This window comes from Heterodontus francisci, chromosome 16 (assembly GCF_036365525.1).
Source record: "Heterodontus francisci isolate sHetFra1 chromosome 16, sHetFra1.hap1, whole genome shotgun sequence".
In the NCBI taxonomy this organism is placed as follows: Eukaryota; Metazoa; Chordata; class Chondrichthyes; order Heterodontiformes; family Heterodontidae; genus Heterodontus; species Heterodontus francisci.
This window is the reverse complement of record NC_090386.1, coordinates 61217083-61236771: the sequence shown is the minus strand read 5'-3', so window position 1 is coordinate 61236771 and position 19689 is coordinate 61217083. Positions and strand designations below refer to the sequence as shown.

Below are 19689 nucleotides of genomic sequence, written 5' to 3'. Positions count from 1 at the left end.
CTGTTCACTTAATTCATCAGAATAACCTGTAGTTTGCGTGTTCTCACAGCTGTGTATTTACAAGGGATTCCTTCACGAATTATCAGTCCCATCACTATATGGCTGCTGTTTGGCTTTGTTGATGCACTAATATTGCTCAGAATATTTGTTGGTGAAATTGCATCACAATTTTCAGCAACATTCATCAGTTCTTCGATCTGAGCTTCAATAAACAGTCATTACAGTCAGGTTCTATCCTACTAAAAATACTTCTTCCTTGGGTACATGGCTTGACAATAATTTGCATAAGCAGATTAAGCAGGGTAAATCTTGGGTACAAAATAAGAAATTTTCTGAAGAGTAGTAAACAACAAGTACTATCAATACCCTGGGACTAGCTTTTAAAAGATCAAAGCCATAATTAACATCAAGATCTAAACACAAAGAGTACATATTTTAAAAGATTTTCACAATTAAAAGGTTAAGAGGACTGGGAGTGTTATAAAAGTCAGTTAAATATAAGCGAAGCAAGTATTAATAGAGGCAAAAAGGGAATAGAAAAGTCGATTTTGAACATTATCAAGGAGGAGCTAAAGAAAATTTTTACAATATCCAGTTAAAGTTCCTTGAAAGGATAAATTATAGAGGATCAGGAAAAAGCAGAGGTTTGAAGTCAGTTCTTCACATCATTCTTCGTAAATGAAGATTATGGATCCAGTCATTTTAAATTAGAAGTGGTTGCATGATTCAACACATCATCAGATAGTTACCCTTAGCCTAATAACTCAGGCAGAAGAAGCCCCTCTATCCTCCATCTAAAAGTGCAGAGCTTAAAACTTCGGCTGCAAGAGAGAACTGAAGGACTTGTTTCAAACAATATCGATGCTTCTTTAAATAATTATTTTAGCATGCAACCTGTAGCACTCTTCTGATCTGAGACCATAACAAACCTCAGCTCTGAATGTACTGCTTGTTGTATTTCTCTACATGTAGTAATGAAAATACGATTCAAGATATCCTCACCAAGGAAGCAACTTGCCAAATCTTGTTCTTCTGCTTTTGCTAACGAGGAATCCAACAATGGGATCAGTGAAAGCATCCCAAACTCGACCAATAAATAAAATCAAAGATGCATAGAAAGCCTCCATCTGAAAGAGAGAAAAGATTCATAAATACTCAAAATGAGTTGTAACCTGCACATACAGACCCTGCACATTTCAATCACTGTCGTGAGAAGTCAGTGATTTAAACTCTCAACTACTACAGTACTAAAGGAACCAAAAGTCATCACAAACCCTCCAATGATTCAGTTCAATACAAAACACAATAGTACAAATTCACAACAATTTGCATTTATGTAGTGCCTTTAACATAGTAAAACATCCCATGATGCTTCATGAGTGTTATCAAACTAAGTTTGACACCAGGTTTCATAAGGAGATATTAGGACAGGTGAGAGGTAGGTTATAAGGCGCATCTGAGAGGGAGAGATTTAGGGAGGGGATTCCAGAATAGGGCCTAGACATCTGAAGGTTAAAATCAGGCTGTGCAAGAGGCCAACACTGGAGGAGCGCAGAGATCTCTGAAGATTGTAGGACTGGAGGAGGTTAGAGAAGCAGGCAGGAGCAAGGCCCCAGAGGGATTTTAAAACAAGAATGACAATTTTAAAATCGAGGTGTTGCTGGACCGTGAGCCAACGCAGGTCAGTGAACACAGAGGTGATGGGTGAATGGGTCCGACAGTAGGTTACAGGCAGAAGAGTTTTGGATGAGCTCAAGTTTCTGGAAGGTGCAAGATGGGACGCCGGTCAGGAAAGCACTGGAATAGTCATGTCTACTACACAAGTACCTCCTACTACCACTACTTCCATCACTATCATGAATATTTCTATTGTCCTCCTTACACAGAAAGACAGCTCAAAGTGCTTTGCCAGGAAGAGGAAAATCAGTGGACATCCAATCAAAGGGGAAAAAGGGAAAGCATAAGTAGACCAAGTGGCTAAAGGAACTGCAATTAGGATTTTTATGAAGATTTTGAGAAACTGAAGACATCAAGGTGGAGGATCCAGTGATACTTTTCCAGCAGGGAAAGGGCCTAAGGGCTGAAAGCATGGTCATCAATAGTGGAATAGAGAAAATGGGAAATAAGGATTAATCCTATGACATTAAAGCAGAAAAAGCAGACAGCAACATTTAGCTGAATAACATTCTGTCCTACTGTGCATGTCATGGTGTTAGCAAATGTAACTTAAACCACAAAACAGAGCAGTAGTAATACCCGACACATGCATCTAGTTAAAGAAAGTGCTATCAGTTGAAGCTTGTTGAGTTGCAGCAATGCATCCTGTACATACTACACTTACAGAGTGCTAATGGTGGAGTGGGTGGATGCCGAATCCAGTGTCTTGGGCATTGATGCTATGTTATGGATAATATTGAGCTTATTGGGTGTTGTTGCAACTGCATCTATCCAGGTGAATGGTGAACGGATTTGAGTCTTGTAGATGGTGGAGAGGCTTTAGAAGGTGAGGTGGTGAGATGCTTGATGCAGAGTACTCAGTCTCTGTCCTGTCACACTGTAGGTCTAGCTAGTAGTTAAGTTTCTGGTTGACAGCATGCCCCAGGATGTTAACCGTTTGGAGCTCATTGAGAAGGAAGAATTTGGGCCTTTTCTTATTGGAAATAGCACTTGTCACCATGTAGCATCTTTGGAACTAGTCATTGAAGGCAGTGGCGTAGTGGTATTGTCACTGGACTAGTAACCCAGAGACCCAAGGTATTGCTCTGGGGACATGAGTTTGAATCCCACCACAGCAGAAGGTGGAATTTGAATTCAAATAATAAAACTGGAATTAAAAGTTAGTCTAATGATGGCCATGAAAACATTGTCGATGGTTACAAAAAACCATCTGGTTCACTAATGTCCTTTAGGGAAGGAAATCTGCTGTCCTTCCTGGTCTGACCTACATGTAACTCCAGTCCCACAACAATGTGGTTGACTCTTACATGCCCTCTGAAATGGCCTAGCAAGCCACTCAGTTGTATCTAACTGCTAAGAAGTCAATAAAAAAGAATGAAACCAGACGGATCACCTGGCATCGACATAGGCACCGGAAACGACAACAGCAAACCCAGCCCTGTCGACCCTGCAAAGTCCTCCTTACTAATATCTGGGGGCTTGTGCCAAAGTTGGGAGAGCTGTCTCACAGACTAGTCAAGCAACAGCCTGACATAGTCATACTCACGGAATCATACCTTACAGACAATGTCCCAGACACTGCCATCATCATCCCTGGGTATGTCCTGTCCCACCGGCAGGCCGGACTCAGCAGAGGTGTACAGTTGTATACAGTCGGGAAGGAGTTGCACTCGGAGTCCTCAACATTGACTCTGGACCCCATGAATTCTCATAGCACTGACCTCCCTCAGCTGATGAGTCGGTACTCCTCCATGTTGAACACCACTTGGAGGAAGCTCTGATGGTGGCAAGGGCGCAGAATGTACTCTGGGTGGGGGACTTCAATGTCCATCACCAAGAGTGGCTGTGTAGCACCACTACTGACTGAGCTGGCCGAGTCCGAAAGGATATAAGCTGCTAGACCGGGTATGCGGCAGGTGGTGAGGCAACCAAGAAGATGGAAAAACGTACGTGACCTCGCCCTCACCAATCTACCTGCTGCAGATGCATCTGTCCAAGACAGTATTGGTAGGAGTGACCACCGCACAGTCCTTGTGGAGCCGAAGTCCCGCCGTCACATTGAGGATACGCTCCATTGTGTTGTGTGGCACTATCACCGTGCTAAATGGGATAGATTTCAAACAGATCTAGCAATGCAAAACTGGGCATCCATGAGGCACTGTGGGCCATCAGCAGCAGCAGAATTGTACTCAACCACAATCTGTAACCTCATGGCCCCGCATATACCCCACTCTACCATTACCATCAAGCCAGGAGACCAACCCTGGTTCAATGACGAGTGCAGGAGGGTATGCCAGGAGTAGCACCAGGCATACCTCAAAATGAGGTGTCACCTGTTGAAGCTACAACGCTGGACTACCTGCGTGCCAAACTGCATAAGAGGCAGGCGTTAGACAGAGCTAAGCGATCCCATAACCAACGGATCAGATCTAAGCTCTGCAGTCCTGCCACATCCAGCCATGAATGGTGGTGGACAATTAAACAACTAACTGGAGGAGGTGCCTCCACAAATATCCCCATCCTCAATGATGGGAAGCCCAGGACATCAGTGCAAAAGATAAGGCTGAAGCATTTGCAACAATCTGTAGCCAGAAGTGCCGAGTTGATGATCCATCTTGGCCTCCTCCTGAAGTTCCCAGCATCACAGATGCCAGACTTCAGCCAATTCGATTCACTCCGCGTGATATCAAGAAACAACTGAAGGCACTGGATACTGCAAAGGCTATGGGCTCTGACAATATTCCGACAATAGTACTGAAGACCTGTGATTCAGAACTTGCTGCGTCCCTAGCCAAGCTGTTCCAGTACAGCTACAACACTGGCATCTATCCGGTAATGTGAAAAATTGCCCAGGTATGTCCTGTACACAAAAAGTAGGACAAGTTCAATGCGGCCAATTACCACCCCATCAGTCTACTCTCATTCATCAGTAAAGTGATGGAAGGTGTCATCAACAGTGCCATCAAGCGGCACTTGCTTAGCAATAACCTGCTCAGTGACTCAGTTTGGGTTCCGCCAGGGCTACTCAGCTCCTGACCTCATTACAGCCTTGGTTCAAACATGGACATAAGAGCTGAACTCAAGGGGTGAGGTGAGAGTGACTGCCCTTGACATCAAGGCAGCATTTGACCAAATATAGCATCAAAGAGCCCTAGCAAAACTGAAGGATACGGGAATCAGGGGGAAAACTCTTGGCTGGTTGGAGTCATACCTAGCACAGAGGAAGATTGTTGTGGTTGTTGGAGGTCAATCATCTGAGCTCCAGGACATCACTGCAGGAGTTCCTCAGGGTAGTGTCCTAGGCCCGACCATCTTCAACTGCTTCATCAATGACCTTCCTTCAATCATAAGGTCAGAAGTGGGGATGTTCGCTGATGATTGAACAATGTTCAGCACCATTCCTGATTTCTCGGATACTGAAGCAGTCTGTGCAGAAATGCAGCAAGACCTGGACAATATCCAAGCTTGGGCTGATAAGTGGCAAGTAACATACGTGCCACACAAGTGCCAGGCAATGACCATCTCCAACAAGAGAGAATCTAACCATCTCCCCTTGACATTCCCCTTGGCATTACCATCGCTGAATCCCCCACTATCAACATCCTATGGGTTACCATTGACCAGAAACTGAACTGGAGTAGCCATATAAATACCGTGGCTACAAGAATAAATCAGAGGCTCAGAATCCTGCACCGAGTAACTCATCTCCTGACTCCCCAAAGCTTGTCCACCACCATCTACAAGGCACAAGTCAGGAGTGTGATGGAATATTCTCCACTTGCCTGGATGGGTGCAGCTCCAACAACACTCAAGAAGCTCGACACCATCCAGGACAAAACAGCCCGCTTGATTGCACCCTATCCACAAACATTAGGGGATGTGCGAGGCAAGTTCTTTACACAGAGGGTGGTGAGTGCCTGGAACTTGCTGCCGGGGGAGGTGGTGGAAGCAGGTATGATAGCGACGTTTAAGAGGCATCTTGACAATCACATGAATAGGATGGGAATAGAGGGATACGGTCCCCGGAAGTACAGAAGGTTTTAGTTTAGGCAGGCATCAAGATCAGCGCAGGCTTGGAGGGCCGAATGGCCTGTTCCTGTGCTGTACTTTGTTCTTTGTACTCCCTCCACTACCGATGCAGTGGCAGCAGTGTGTACCATCTACAAGATGCACTGCAGCAACACAGCAAGGCTCCTTAGACAGCACCTTACAAACCAGTGACCTCTACCAACTAGAAGGACAAGGGCAGCAAATGCATGGGAACATCACCACCTGCAAGTTCCCCTCCAAGTCACACACCATCCTGACTTGGAACTATATCGCCATTCCTTCTCTGTCGCTGGGTCAAAATCCTGGAACTCCCTTCCTAACAGCACTGTGGGTGTACTTAACCCACATGGACTGCAGTGGTTCAAGAAGGCAGCTCACTACCACCTTCTCAAGGGCAATTAGGGATGGGCAATAAATGCTGTCTTAGCCAGCGACGCCCACATCCCATGAATGAATTTTAAAAAAACTTGCCAGGCCGATCCGGATGTTGTTCAGGTCCTTGTTGCAGACCACCCAGCCTCTGCCCTGATTTTTTTTTTATTCTTTCATGGGATGTGGGCATTGCTGGGTATTGCTCATCTGTAATTGCCCTGGAACTGAGTAGCTCGCTAAACCATTTCACAGGGCAGTTAACAGTCAAGTACATTGCTGTGGGTCTGGAGTCACATGTAGGCCAGACCAGGTAAGGATGAACAACAATTGTTTAATGACACCATTATTGAGACTAGCTTTAAATTCAAGATTTTTATTCATTAAATGTATTAATTTAATTTAAATTCCACCAGCTGCCGCAGGGATTTGAACCCAGGGCATTAGCCTGGGCTTCTGGATTACTAGTCCAGCGACATTACCACTATGCCACCATCTCCCCTTTGTAGTCATGGCGTTGATATGACCGGTCTAATTAAGCTCCTGGTTAATGTTGATGATGAGGGCTCAGCAACAATGATGCTACTGAATGTCACAGGAAGTTTAGCCTGACACCAGTCATCAGAAAAATGCTAACATCCATTATTAAAGAAGTAGTAACAGGGCAGTTAGGAAATCATAATATTATTAGGCAGAGTCAACATGGTTATATAAAATCCTGTTTGGCAAATCGATTACCATTTTTTGAGTATGTAACTAGCAGGGTACCAGGGAACCAGTAGATGGAGTATATTTGGATTTTCAAAAAGCATTAAATAAGGTGCCACCTGAAAGGTTGTTGCACAAGATAAAGGCTCATGGGGATGGGGTAATGTACTAGCACGGATAGAGGATTGGTTAAAGGACAGAAAACAAGAGAACAGGCATAAACGGGTCATTTTCAAGTTGGCAGGCTGTTACTAGTCGGGTGTCACAAGGACCAGTGCTGGGACATCAGTTGTTCAATCTTTCTTAATGACGTAGATGAAGGGAGAGCGTAACGTATCCAAGTTTGCTGATGATACAAAGCTGGGTGGAACAGTAAGCTGTCAGGAGGACACAAAGAGTCTTCAAAGGGATTTAGATAAGTGAGTGGACAGGAAGGTGACAGATGGAGTATAATGTGGGGACATATGAAGTTATTCACTTCAGTAGAAATGGAAAAAAGAACATGTTTTAAAGGTGAGAAACTATTAAATGTGGTATTCTGTGGAACTTGGGTGTCCTTGTACATGAAACACAAGAACTTAAGGAGTAGGCCATTTGACCCCTCGAGACTGCTCCGCTGTTCAATAAGATCATGGTTGATCGTGGCCTCAGCTCCACTTTCCTGCCTGTCCCCATAACCCTAGACTCCCTTGTGGACTAAAGATCTGTCTAACTCAGCCTTGAATATATTCAACAACCCAGACTCCACTGCTCTCTGGGGTAGAGAATTCCAAAGATTAATGACCCTCTGAGAGAAGAAATTCCTCCTCAGTTCCATCTTAAATGGGAGATCCCTAATTCTGAAACTGTGCCCCTAGTTCTAGATTCTCCCACGAGCAGAAACATCCTCTCAGCATCTATCCTGTCAAGCCCCCTCAGAATCTTCTATTTTTCAACAAGATCACCTTTCATTCTTCTAAACACCAATGAGTATAGGCACAACCTGCTCAACTTTTCCTCATAAGACAATCCCTTCTTCCCAACGTAGTGAACCTTCTCTGAACTGCCACGACTGAAAGAATATCCCTCCTTAAATAAGGAGATCAAAACTGTATACAGTACTCTAGGTGTGGTCTCACCAACAGCCTGTACAGTTGTCGTAAGACTTCTCTACTTTTATACTCCATCCCCCTTGCAATAAAGGCAACATTCCGGGCTGAACTTTATCAGCATGGCGGCGCGCAATGAAGGCAGCGGCCTTCCGACACTGAAGGGCCGCCACAGAGCCCCCGCAATATTACGTGCAGGGGCTAATTTAAATGGAGGGGGTGGAGCGTCCGCCCCCGAAGACGTAGAGGGGGTGGCTGCCACGTCCCCGGCAATGGCGTCTGGCGTCAACGCGCAGGCGCCACCATCATTTTTAAAGGACTTCAATCCTTCAGGATACATTTAAATATTTAAAGGTGCCGGTGATCTTAAAAACATTAATAAACGTTTAATGCAACATTGAATCCCCTATACCAACCCCCCCAATGAGTCCTAAGCATAACTTGACCTATCCCCCCAAAAATACACTTTTTGAAATTCTGAAATTTCTCCTTCCCCCCCCCACCCGATGTTCAGTATCTTTGACCCTCAACCCTTTCCCACCATCCCCACAACCAATAGGAATAGTTTTCCTCGCTGCCCCGTCCCCCGCCCTGATAATTTTATTCCTCCCCCCTCCCCACCAGTGTCTCGCCTCGGAACTCCAACCGAGTGCCAAAGGCGTGCAAGTTGCAGCCGGTTGGCCATAAAATCGGTGTGGGACAGCCAGCAGCGACAGGTAAGTTCATTTGCATGTTAATGTGGCTAATTTCAATATCTTAATGAAGGCCCCGCCGCTTGGCAGTGGGGGGGGTGGGCGCACCGAGGCCTCGCTGCCGCTAATATCCGGCGGTGCCTTCTTGGCGTCGTGGGTCATGGCGGGCCGCTCCCGCTAGCATTTTACGGGCCTCCCCTCCACAACCCACAGCGTCGAGGGGCTGATAAAATTCAGCTTTCCATGTGCTTTCTTAATTACTAGCTGTACCTGCATGCTAACTTTTTGTGATTCGTGTACGAGGACACCCAGACCCCTCTGTACTGGCGTTAAATTTGCAGTTTTCCAATCTGCTGCGACTTTTCCAGAATCTAGGGAATTTTGGAAGATTATAACCAATACATCCACTATCTTTCCAACAGCTACATTTAAGACCCTAGGATGCAGGCCATTATGTCCAGAGGTCTTGTCAGCCTATCATCCCATCAGTTTTTCTAATACTTTTTCTCTAGCAATAGTGACTGTTTTAAGTTCCTCCCTCCTTTTTGCCCCGATTTCTACTATTATTGGGATGCTTTTAGTGTCTTCAAAAGAGAAGACAGATACAAAATATTTGTTCAAAATCTCTGCCATTTCCTTGTTTCTCATTATTAATTCCCCAGTCTCATCCTCTTTGGGACCAATGTTTACTTTCACTACTTTCTTCCTTTTTATATACTTGTACAAGCTCTTACTGTCTGTTTTTATATTTCTTACTAGTTTACTCTCATATTCTAATTTCTTCCTTTTTTTTTAAGTTATCCCTTGCTAGTTTCTAAAATTTTCCCAAACTTCTGGCCTACCACTAATCTTCGCAGAATTGTATGCCTTTTCTTTCCATTTGATACTATCCCTAACTTCCTTAGTTAGCCACAGATGGTTCATCCTTCTTGTAGTCTTTCTTCCTCAACAGAACATATCTTTGTTGAAAGTTATGAAATATCGCCTTAAGTTAATATCCAGGTACAGCAAGCAATTAGAAAGGCAAATTGTATGTTGGACTTTATTGCAAGGGGGCTGGAGTACATGAGTGGGGGAGTCTTGCTGCAATTGTATATGGCGTTGGTGAGAATACACCAGGAGCACTATGTACAGTTTTGGTCTCTGCATCCAAGGAAGATATATTTTCCTTAGGGGGTGTAATGAAGGTTCACTAGACTGATTCCTGGGATGAGAGGGCTGTTCTATGAGGAGCAATTGAGTAGAATGGTCTTTGGAGTTTAGAAGAATGAGAGGTGACCTCATTGAAATATACAAGACTCTAAGAAGGTTTAACAGGGTAGATACTAAGAGGCTGTTCCCCCTTGCTGGGGAGTCTAGAACTAGGGCACACAGGATCAGGATAAGGAGATGGTCATGTTGAGCTAAGAGGAGGAGAAATTTCTTCGCTCAAAAGGTTATGAATATTTGGAATTCTGTACCCCAGAAGACTGTGGATGCTCAGTTGTTGAGTATATTCAAGACTGAGAGCAATAGATTTTTGAACTCTAAGAGAATCAAGGGATATGGGGATCGGACAAGAAAATGGAGTTGAGATCAAAGATCAGCTATGATCTTATTGATTGGTGGAGTAGGCTCGAGGGGCCTATGGCCGACTCCTGTTCCTATTTCTTATGATAGGAGGAGTATCAGGTACAGGCCGAGTGGGATCATCCACTTCCCCTTCTTCATTTGTCACTAACCAAGGTTGGTCTCCCAGTTTGGTGGCGACAGAGGAGTGAGCAATGTGTCACACCTAAGGTTAGATTGTAGCAGTATACAACTCTCTGCTTATGTACAACCGAATGGATTCAGCCACTTCAAAGGGAAATATTGTTGGATTGGAGTCACAAATAAACCAGACTGGTTAGGATGACAGGTTCCCTTTCCCGAAGGACAATTATGAACTAGTTGGGATTTTAACTACAGTTTGGCAGATTTGAATCAACATACTGAATTTTATTTTCCAATTTGCCACAGAAGCTTCTGAATTCATGACTTTTGTGTTTCTAGTCCAGTACCATAACCAGAGCTTCACTGGAGATATGACTACAAAGTTGGAAATGGACTAGAATGATTTGTATGAATGAATCCTACCTGAACCACATCCAGCAGGAAGATCTGGAGGAAGAAACCAATAGCATTTCCTGTCATTTGATATGGTGCACCTCCCACAGCAAAGCAGAGCTTCCGGCAGAATGGCAGCGATCGTCCATTGCCCTTCTGTGGAGAGAGGACAAAAGAGTCAAAGTCTAGGAAGGAGAATGAAAGATTTTCCTAGAAAAAGATCAAACAGATGGTTAGAATGAAGATCAGGTTATTTCAGGCATAATGCTATTCTGCTTTCTATTCTTCCCCAGTTTTCCAAAGATACGGCCTCTCACTCAATCTGAGCCAACTGTGTGTGTGGAGCTTGGAAAGAATCTTCGGTCAGCCATTTCAGTGGTTCTCAAACTGTGGTCTGCAGACCCCTTGAGATCCATAGAGACTTTCTAGGAGATCTGCAAATAATGTGAAATGCGTAGCAAGCAGGGCCAGCCTTATGGGTGATGTGGGTCGGTGACTGCCCACTGCTCCACAGTCAGGAAGGCGCTATGGTCAAGAGTAGGTGAATGAGCGGTGGCCAGGTGCGGAATGCGAGCAGGGAGGCAGGAGCAAAGCACAACCAGCACACAAGGGGCTGAAACTTCTGTGCCCGCTACCAATGGTGGCGGCTGGCAAAAATTACAGTTGCCCACATGTTGCAGAGCCGCCTCATTTGAATAGCCGGGACAGGCTGACCCCCCGATCACGTGGCGGGGGCAGGCTGTCTGTCCCCAGCAATGGCATCAGCTGCCTGTGCGCAGGCGCTGATGCCATTTTTAAATGACTGTCAGCCCTACCAGGAGATTTAAATATTTAAAGATAAAGTGAATGAAAAAACATAATACATTTATTTTGCTCCTCTCCCACGCCCCCATAACTATTAGATTAATTATTTGCCCTTTCCCCCCCAAAATACTTACCTTTACTTACCTGCCCTTCACTCCCCCCCTCACCCCCAAACTTTCACCTGCAAACCTTCCCACCATCCCCTACACCCATGATGTTACTTTAAACTCGTTCCCCCTCCCCTCCCGCACTGAGAAACTTATCTCCTCCCCACTGCCCACATATTCCGCCTCATGTCGCTGGACAGGGATCCGAAGGTGCGGGAGTGCCATCCACTGAGCCGAAGATCGGAGCAGGAACTCAGGCGGGGACATAAATATTAATCCATTAATTTACATTTATTTAAATATTCAAATTGTGGTCCCATTGCCGAGCGAGAGGGGTGGGGGGCTGCCACGAAATCTTGCCGCTGTCAGCAACATTGGGCCAGGCCCTCCCAGCATCAGGGTGTGTGGCGACCCTCTGTTTGGGCCCAGCCCCCCCCCCCCACCTCGCCACAGAACCCAACACTTGGGGAGGAACTAAATCCAACCCATGCAGTGCAGGGTGGGCTGGCTGTCTCGCTGAGAAGGGAAGCACACATTGAAGAGCACCCAGAGCAGCACAAAGATCACCAGGTAGACCTGCAGTTATCAAAGACCCAGAAGAGTTTAGCTTTGTTCAAGGAACGGGAATGTTTTAAATATTTAAGTACACACTTTAACTCCAAGAAATACATGTTTTCTCAAAAAAATTCTAAGAGACTCTTTACATGTGCAACACTTTCATATTGAATTTAGATTTGGGGGTGGGGGGTCCGTGATTGAAAAAGGGTCCTTCAAACAAAAACATTTGAGAAGCACTGGGCTATTTCACCATGTAGTGCTTCACAGTCTTACTCGGTCAACTCATGCACATTTCCCGAGAGGAAATATTAAGGGAACTTTAGCATCTGCTACTCCAGCAACTAACTTACTGGGACCAGAAAAGATTAAGGACTTCTCTCGATAAATTTTAATCAGACTTGTATTTTGTTCCAAATGTTTCAGCTGATAGGACAATAATTCTCTCAAATGAATTTGATTTTTCTGGATTATCACTGATGGGGTTTGAGTTGCTGAGGTTCGTACAGAATCCCTGTGCTGGAGGAGGCTCTCTCAGACCAGACATCTTTCAGATGCTGACCGACCTGCTGTGTGTTATTTCCTGCATTTTCTGTTCTAATTTCACATTTACACTTCCTTTTCTCTCTTGAAAACAGGAGCTGCCTTGATTATTGTCATTTTTTTCTGGCTACTTCTCACCTGCAGAACCCGCACTGAGCCCCCGGGCTCGGTGTCGGCCTCCTCCTCTTCCTCTAGCAACTTCTCAGCCAGGATCCGCTCTTCAGACCCCATCCGACAGCTAACAGGACTAACTCCTCTAGCTCAGCTGCTTCAGGCAGAGACACCGCCTCGTCACACCCTCGGGGATTGTGATCGAGCCACGACCAGGGCAGCGTCACCAAACTGCTAACGGGAGCAGCCGCTCCAGGACTCGGACACTCCGTGTTGTTGCTAACGAGCTGATCCAGTTCATGATTTAGACAGGCTCCGCTTCCCTATTGCAGTCCGGGTTTTCCCGCTGTCCACCACAAAGGTGGAGCTTGGCTGAGACTCCACCCCTCACAGTACTTTCATGTTCAACTTGTCGGATTTCCACCAGCTCCTTCAAGTTTTACTCACAATTACATTATTAAAAGCTACCTCTTGAACCCGCTTTTCTGCTCGTTGAGTTTAAATTTTGACAATAATTGGAATGAATTTTCTGGAGGTTATTATTTACAATTTCTCAATGTCTGTCATTTTAACAGAGTGCATAGTACAGCTGCGCCTCCGATCGGTTCCTCTATTTATTACAACCCAAGCATTCCTGAATTGCCCCATTCTTTACCGAGTACTCCCAAAGTAACAGGATATCATATGATGATTTCAACTAGCAAATGCCAAAGCAGCAACTCTATACATGGAATGTACCGCACCACAGTACCATCACATTGTGCGGTGGGTTTAGCCCTAGGAATCAATTACATCACTGTGATATTTAATTGTTTTAAGGACCGCTGTCGTGGTTTCCCCTGAATCTTGGGTGGAGTTTCAATTGGACCAATAAAGTAGCATTGGGTTTACCCAATAACCCCAGGACAAAACAGCACAAGTGCCCTCAAGAGAGCAGCACTAAAACCAAAAGATCCACTCAAAATAAACGTTATCAAAATTGAAAATAAAATAATCTGGCTGCTCCCATTGGTAATCCATGAGATGTCCCCAGTGCCGACTACAACAAAAAAGAAACTTGCATTCATATAGTACCTCAACATGTTTCACTGTAACTTTATCAAATAAAATTTGAAACCGAGCCCCATGCAGAGATATTATGACAAATGACCAACGTTTGGTCCAAGAGGTTGGTTTTCGAGAGTACCATGAAGGAAGCAAGTTTAGGGAGGAAATTTCAGAGGTTAAGGCCAAGGCAGCTGAAAGCAAAGTTGCCAATGGTGGAGCAATTAACATTGGGAATGTGCAAGAGGCCAGAATTGGAATCACGGAGAGATCTCGGAGGGCTTCAGGTCTGGAAATTACATTGTTAGGAAGGGGAGAGATTTGAAAACAAGGATGAGAATTACCAGTCACTGAAGGCTTCAAGCATTAAAAATCTGGCAGCAATCATGGTCATTTTCTGGTGCTAGCCCACAAACTGCTAAATAAAATCACAGACTAATACAGCACAGGAGGAGGCCATCATGCCTATGAAGACTGCTTGGTAGATCTATCCAATTAGACCCACTCCCCTATTTCCCCATAGCTCTGTATTTTTTTTTCTCTCCTTAAAGTACTTATCCAATTCTCTTCTGAATGATACTATTGAATCCACAGCCTTTCAGATAGTGTACTTGCTAGGTAAAAGGTTTCCTTGCATCATAAGTTCTTTTCTAAATCACCTTAATGTGTCCTCTGGTTACTAACTCTTCTGCCACTGGAAACAAACAGTCTCTCCTTATTTACTCTTATCAAAACCATTCATGATTTTGAACAGTTCTGTCAGATCTTCTTTTGAACCTTCACTGCTCTCAAACAACTACTTCAGCTGCTCCAGTCTCCCACGGACCTGAAGGCCTTCAGCCCTGGTACCATCTCTGGTAAATCTCTACTGCACCCTCACCAAGGCCTTGCTTCCAAAGAGTGGTATCCAGAATTGAACACAATACTCCTGCGCTGAGCCCTAACCAGTATTTTACAAAGGTTTATCAATAACTTCCTTGCTTTTGTGGTCTATTCCTCTATTAACAAAGCCAAGGAGCCCTTATGCTTTATAAACACCCTTCCCAATTTGTCCTGCCACCTTCAACAATTTGTGTACAGACAGGTCTCTCTATTCCTGCAACGCCTGAAAAATGATACTATTTAGTTCTCTACTCATTCTGCCTACCAAAATGTATCACTTCACAATTTTCTGCACTAAATTTCAACTGCCATATGGCTGGCTATTGGCTCCTGAAGTCTGTTACTATCCTACTTATAGTTTACTACATTTGAGTTTTCAGTCATCTGCAAACTTCGAGTTCTTGCATTCAATTTCACATCTTTCCATGATGTGAATTTAAATTCACAACCATCCATTTAAGAAGTGAACTGGGGCTTTCAATGAATATAGAAAGGTTACTCAAGGAGAAGCTCCTGTATTTGATATATTTAAAAATGTTATTTCTAATAAACTCTTATCAACTGAATTAACCCATTAACCTGTTGAGTGAAATAAAGTTCGTTAGAAACATAGTAATTACTATATGAAAGACCAAGCTGCATCTATGTTGCCTTCTACCATCTACGATATAATGGAATTCTTGACTAATCATGATGATCGTTTTCGATCAATTAGTCTACAACAGACCCAACATGAGAAAAACCCACGCTGGAGGCTTTCAGGAATCATAGATCCAAAGTCACCTGTTACTCCCACCCTATGCTACATTTATGACATCTCAAATTATTTTATACTGTATCCCAAAATGTTTTCTGAAAAATCTAATTTCTTGATATGAATCTTGGCCCAATAGAGTGAATATTCAATTCATCCAAAGTCAATTCGAAGCCTTTGATGGTACGATACATACCAGTAAACTGGTGTACTGAATGCAGGCTAAATTCCTGAGTGTGTCTCTCATTCACTTAAATACTGGCAATGCAATGGTACACTGCATAACATAGGTGATATGAGGTCTGATTTTGGGACCAGTTGGTGACATTGAAAGAGAGTAGGACATCTGGTAGAACCCCAAAATGTAAGGAGGACACTGAACATATTTTCATTCCTTTGTTTATTTTCAGAATGCAGGGGACCCATGGTGGGCACTGAGCCAAAGTCAGGGGTGAATAGTGGGAATGGATGTATATGAGTACTGCTTCATCACCTGTGGGGAATGAAGAGGTTGTAGAAGAGCTGGAGCAAGTTCAATAGGGTTTAATGTTAACTTCTAGAAACCTTCCCTGTGTATATGTTGACAAACATTACAAAATGTTTCACCACATTGTTTGTCTTTGCTGTTTGTGAGATCTCTGAGCACACAAATTAACTGCCATGTTTGCCTGCAAAACAATGATTACATTTCAAAAGTAATTCATTAAATATAAAGTGGCTTGGGATTTCCTGATGATGTGATCAGGCACTACATAAGTGTTAATCTTTATGAATGAAACTAACATTTCAGATAGTCATACATGAAAAACAGAAGGAAAAACTCATAAATGAAACAATGTTACTTTGCTGTTGAGGTATTGCTTACTGCAGAGCTGAAACAAACTGCTGCTAATTGGATACATTTATAAACTTCCAAAACTCCAGAGTGCATAGACATTGGAGTAGAGTTTCTGCTCTGGGTACAACTGGGCACAAATTGCACTGTTTTCATGAAGTGATGATTCAAGTTCTGCCCAAACACATTTGCATAATCATAAATGTAAAATCTTCCATGAACCAGCGCAGTCAGCGTAATAAAACAAATGTTTATATTTTTTACTTCCTTTATATATTTAAGAATGGTAGCCTGGTGTAATTTTAAAAAAAATATACATCTGAAAATGGGTTTATCAAAAAATAAGAATTTTTAATAAGCCCTCCAACTGAGTAATCTGATTTTAAATCACTGCAAATGACTAAAAAAAACTATACTGAACCATTTACTAGTTTCATTTGGTGTACACGCATCAGTTTTAATAATTTTTTAAAATGTTAACATTTAAAACACACCTACTTATGCCTATGGGCCTAAAAAAAAACACAATCTGATGAGCCTCCTCAAACAACTACAAATGGGTGTAAATCAGTGGAAACCCGCCATCTTCATCACTTTGATCTTGGCTGTGGCTAGTTTCATGGGCAAGGCCTGCTTCCATAAAAACATTTAAACCAGGGTTGAAGAACATAGAAACTCAATTAACACTTGAAATTACATCCAAAAACTCCCCGCAACTTTGCGATGGTTTGGTTAATTCTCTGCTGGTAATACTAGCAGAAATTCTACCCCATTGAATTTATCAAAGTGAAACTCAAACTACCAAATCTTCAAATCCCTCAGCATCACCAATTCTTCCACAATTCCTTTAAAGTCCCAAGATGAAGTACATCTTCATTCTGAGCTGCTCTGCTTTGTGATTCTCTTCTGTAAAACACCTTGGGTATTGTTCTACTTTTTAAAAAAGTGTTAAATAAACTGTTATTGTTACTTGCTTCAAATAAAATTGTACTCCTTCAGCCAGCACTCTTTGCTCAACACAACAGATCATAGTACAACGATGTTTTTGTTCTCTGGTCACAGAAATGAACAGGAGAGATTGCCATACATGCTTCAGAGATCAAGGCACTTTTCAACAATTAGCAATAACAATAAACTGTGGAGCATGCAGGCAGAAACCCACATTCTCTAAAATCACAGCTCCGTTAGAGGTTTAAGCAACAGAAAGTTGGTGGGGTTTTTTTTCTCTCATTCTGTGCTCAATTTCTATCCAAGAAGTTTAAGATTATGAAGAGTTATATGGTAGTTAGATTGTTGCCACTGGTTAGAGACAGGACAAACATTCATAATAAAGAGACAGTTAGAAACAAAATTCGTTAGAGTGTGATTAGAATTTTAAATTGTTAGCCACAAATCACTATTTAAACAGCATCAGACTTTTTAAAGGGATTTTAGAAAAAAATTAAAATGGTATTGTGGATCTAAAACAATGTGGGATTAGACACATGGAGAAAAACACCATCAAAAGGTTCAATGGGTCAAATGGTGTTTCTGTGGCATGATTTTAGGTAATTACAGGCACAGGAGAAAAGGACAAGTTCTCTAATTATTAGCTGTTACTGAACTTCATTTTGAGATGCTTTGATGGACAAAGGAAGCTGCTCAATCTAGAATCTTGTCCCACAATATAGCAACAAGTTCTTTTGCAAACCGTTCCATCATGCAGCAAGGAAAGTCATTACCCAAGCTGAAAATAAAACTCACAATAACAGTCTGCTCAGATTATTCATTTGATGCAGTAATGTACAAAATGAACAATGCTGGGTACAAGACCCATTTCACAAACATAGAATGTTTTAAATTTGAATTGAATTTTAGAATGCAATTTTCAATTAAGCTATAACCCCTTACCCAATACAACAGCAGTCACAAGAAAATAAGTTTAGTAGGATTGCATCAACTTATATTTATGGATTTGAACTTTTAATGTATAATATTTTCACTTAAAAATTGCAAAAAAATTACAAATCAAAATACGCAATTAAGGTTTATATCACAAAGTCACGCTTAAAGCTGTGTAACTGAATGCTCCATGTTATTACTTGAATAACCCTAAGGGTAAACAATTTCGTTTAAAAGCATTTCCTCCAATTTATCACAACCAGTGAGTTAAACTAAAAGTCCGAACAGTTCAAATACTCCACAAACATGGTTTGATGGAGAAATGCAATCATTTCAGCCTCTGTACTATTACAGCATTCAGCAGATTGGCATCTTTCAGGGTCTCGTTCTCATCTGTCAGCTCTTTACTAGGGAAGGTGGTCATCAGCACAAAAGGAGTATATGCCAGAGCCGGACGGGCATCAATAATAAAATGTCGAATATCCTGAACACTGTAGGCAAAAAAAAAAGTTATTTTTCCTCAGAAAAATGTTCTCTGTACAGATGATATTCCTTAAAATTTCCAAAAAGCGAACGCCACCATGATCAACTTGTTCCTGATATAGTTTGTTATACAGTCAGTAAATCCAGGATCTGGTCTAACTCAGAATGGGCACTTGTTTCCCTTCCACTAGATTAGTTGACTTGATGGCTGAACGAGTTTAATCCAGTGAGTGACTGATGTACAGACAAAAATCAGGGTTTATACTGAGTTAGCTGATCTCAACTAGAGAGACATTAGAGGTTTACTGCAACCGACTTCAGCACCCTGCTACATAGGGGAAGAAAACAACAAAAATTCAGTCACAGTTCATTCTTTTGATTGTTTTCCAGTGACAAGTGGTAAAGTGGTAATCTATGGCTGTTGGGTAAGGATATTGATAGAGCTCAGTTCCAGTACCTGTGCAGGGTGGCTGAATTGGCTGCAAACATTCACCATCTAAGACTCAGAAGAATGGTCAATTAGGGAAGTACTGAAAGGCACCCGTGTCAGGTGTGAGCACATGATCTAGCTGACACTCCAGTGCAGTATTATGATGTACTAAATTGCTTGTGGTAAAGTCCTTCAGATGAGATGTTAAACAGAGGGCGTATTCCAGGATGATGTTGAAAATCCCATTATTAGAAGATGGCCAGGATACTCTCTCAGTGACCTGGTCAACAGTCCTTTCTCAGATAACATCTCTAAAACCAAATTTGATCATTTACCCCATGGGAAGATCGAGAAATGTTGCTGGTCCAAAATGCCTGCCATGAAAATGTTACTGCATTTTAAACAACTTATGTTTATACAGCACCTTTAATGTAATAAAGCATGCCAAGGCACTTCACAGAGGAGTTATAAAGCAAAATAAGACAGAGCCACACAAGGAGATATTACGGCAGATTACCAAAAGCTTGGTCAAAGAAGATTTTAAGAAGTGTCTTAAAAGGAGGAAAGCAAGGGAGAGGGGCAGAGAGATTT

At 42.7% G+C, this 19689-nt stretch overlaps 2 protein-coding genes across 2 annotated transcripts in view; both read right to left on the bottom strand.

Moving 5' to 3' along the window:
- Positions 1 to 13129, bottom strand: part of LOC137378137 (sodium-dependent lysophosphatidylcholine symporter 1-like) — a 63192-nt gene extending 50063 nt beyond the window's left edge. The window contains exons 1-3 of the mRNA XM_068048255.1: positions 12817 to 13129; positions 10700 to 10825; positions 1003 to 1127 (exon numbers count right to left, since the gene is read on the bottom strand). Of these exons, the coding sequence (XP_067904356.1) occupies positions 1003 to 1127; positions 10700 to 10825; positions 12817 to 12909 (344 nt within the window). The 5' untranslated portion in view covers positions 12910 to 13129. The remainder of the gene's footprint in view (positions 1 to 1002; positions 1128 to 10699; positions 10826 to 12816) is intronic.
- A 3505-nt stretch (positions 13130 to 16634) lies between these two features.
- The window catches only part of nsfl1c (NSFL1 (p97) cofactor (p47)), a 35578-nt gene continuing 32523 nt past the window's right edge, over positions 16635 to 19689 (bottom strand). Inside the window, exon 9 of the mRNA XM_068048254.1 lies at positions 16635 to 18676. Within this exon, the coding sequence (XP_067904355.1) occupies positions 18514 to 18676 (163 nt within the window). The 3' untranslated portion in view covers positions 16635 to 18513. The remainder of the gene's footprint in view (positions 18677 to 19689) is intronic.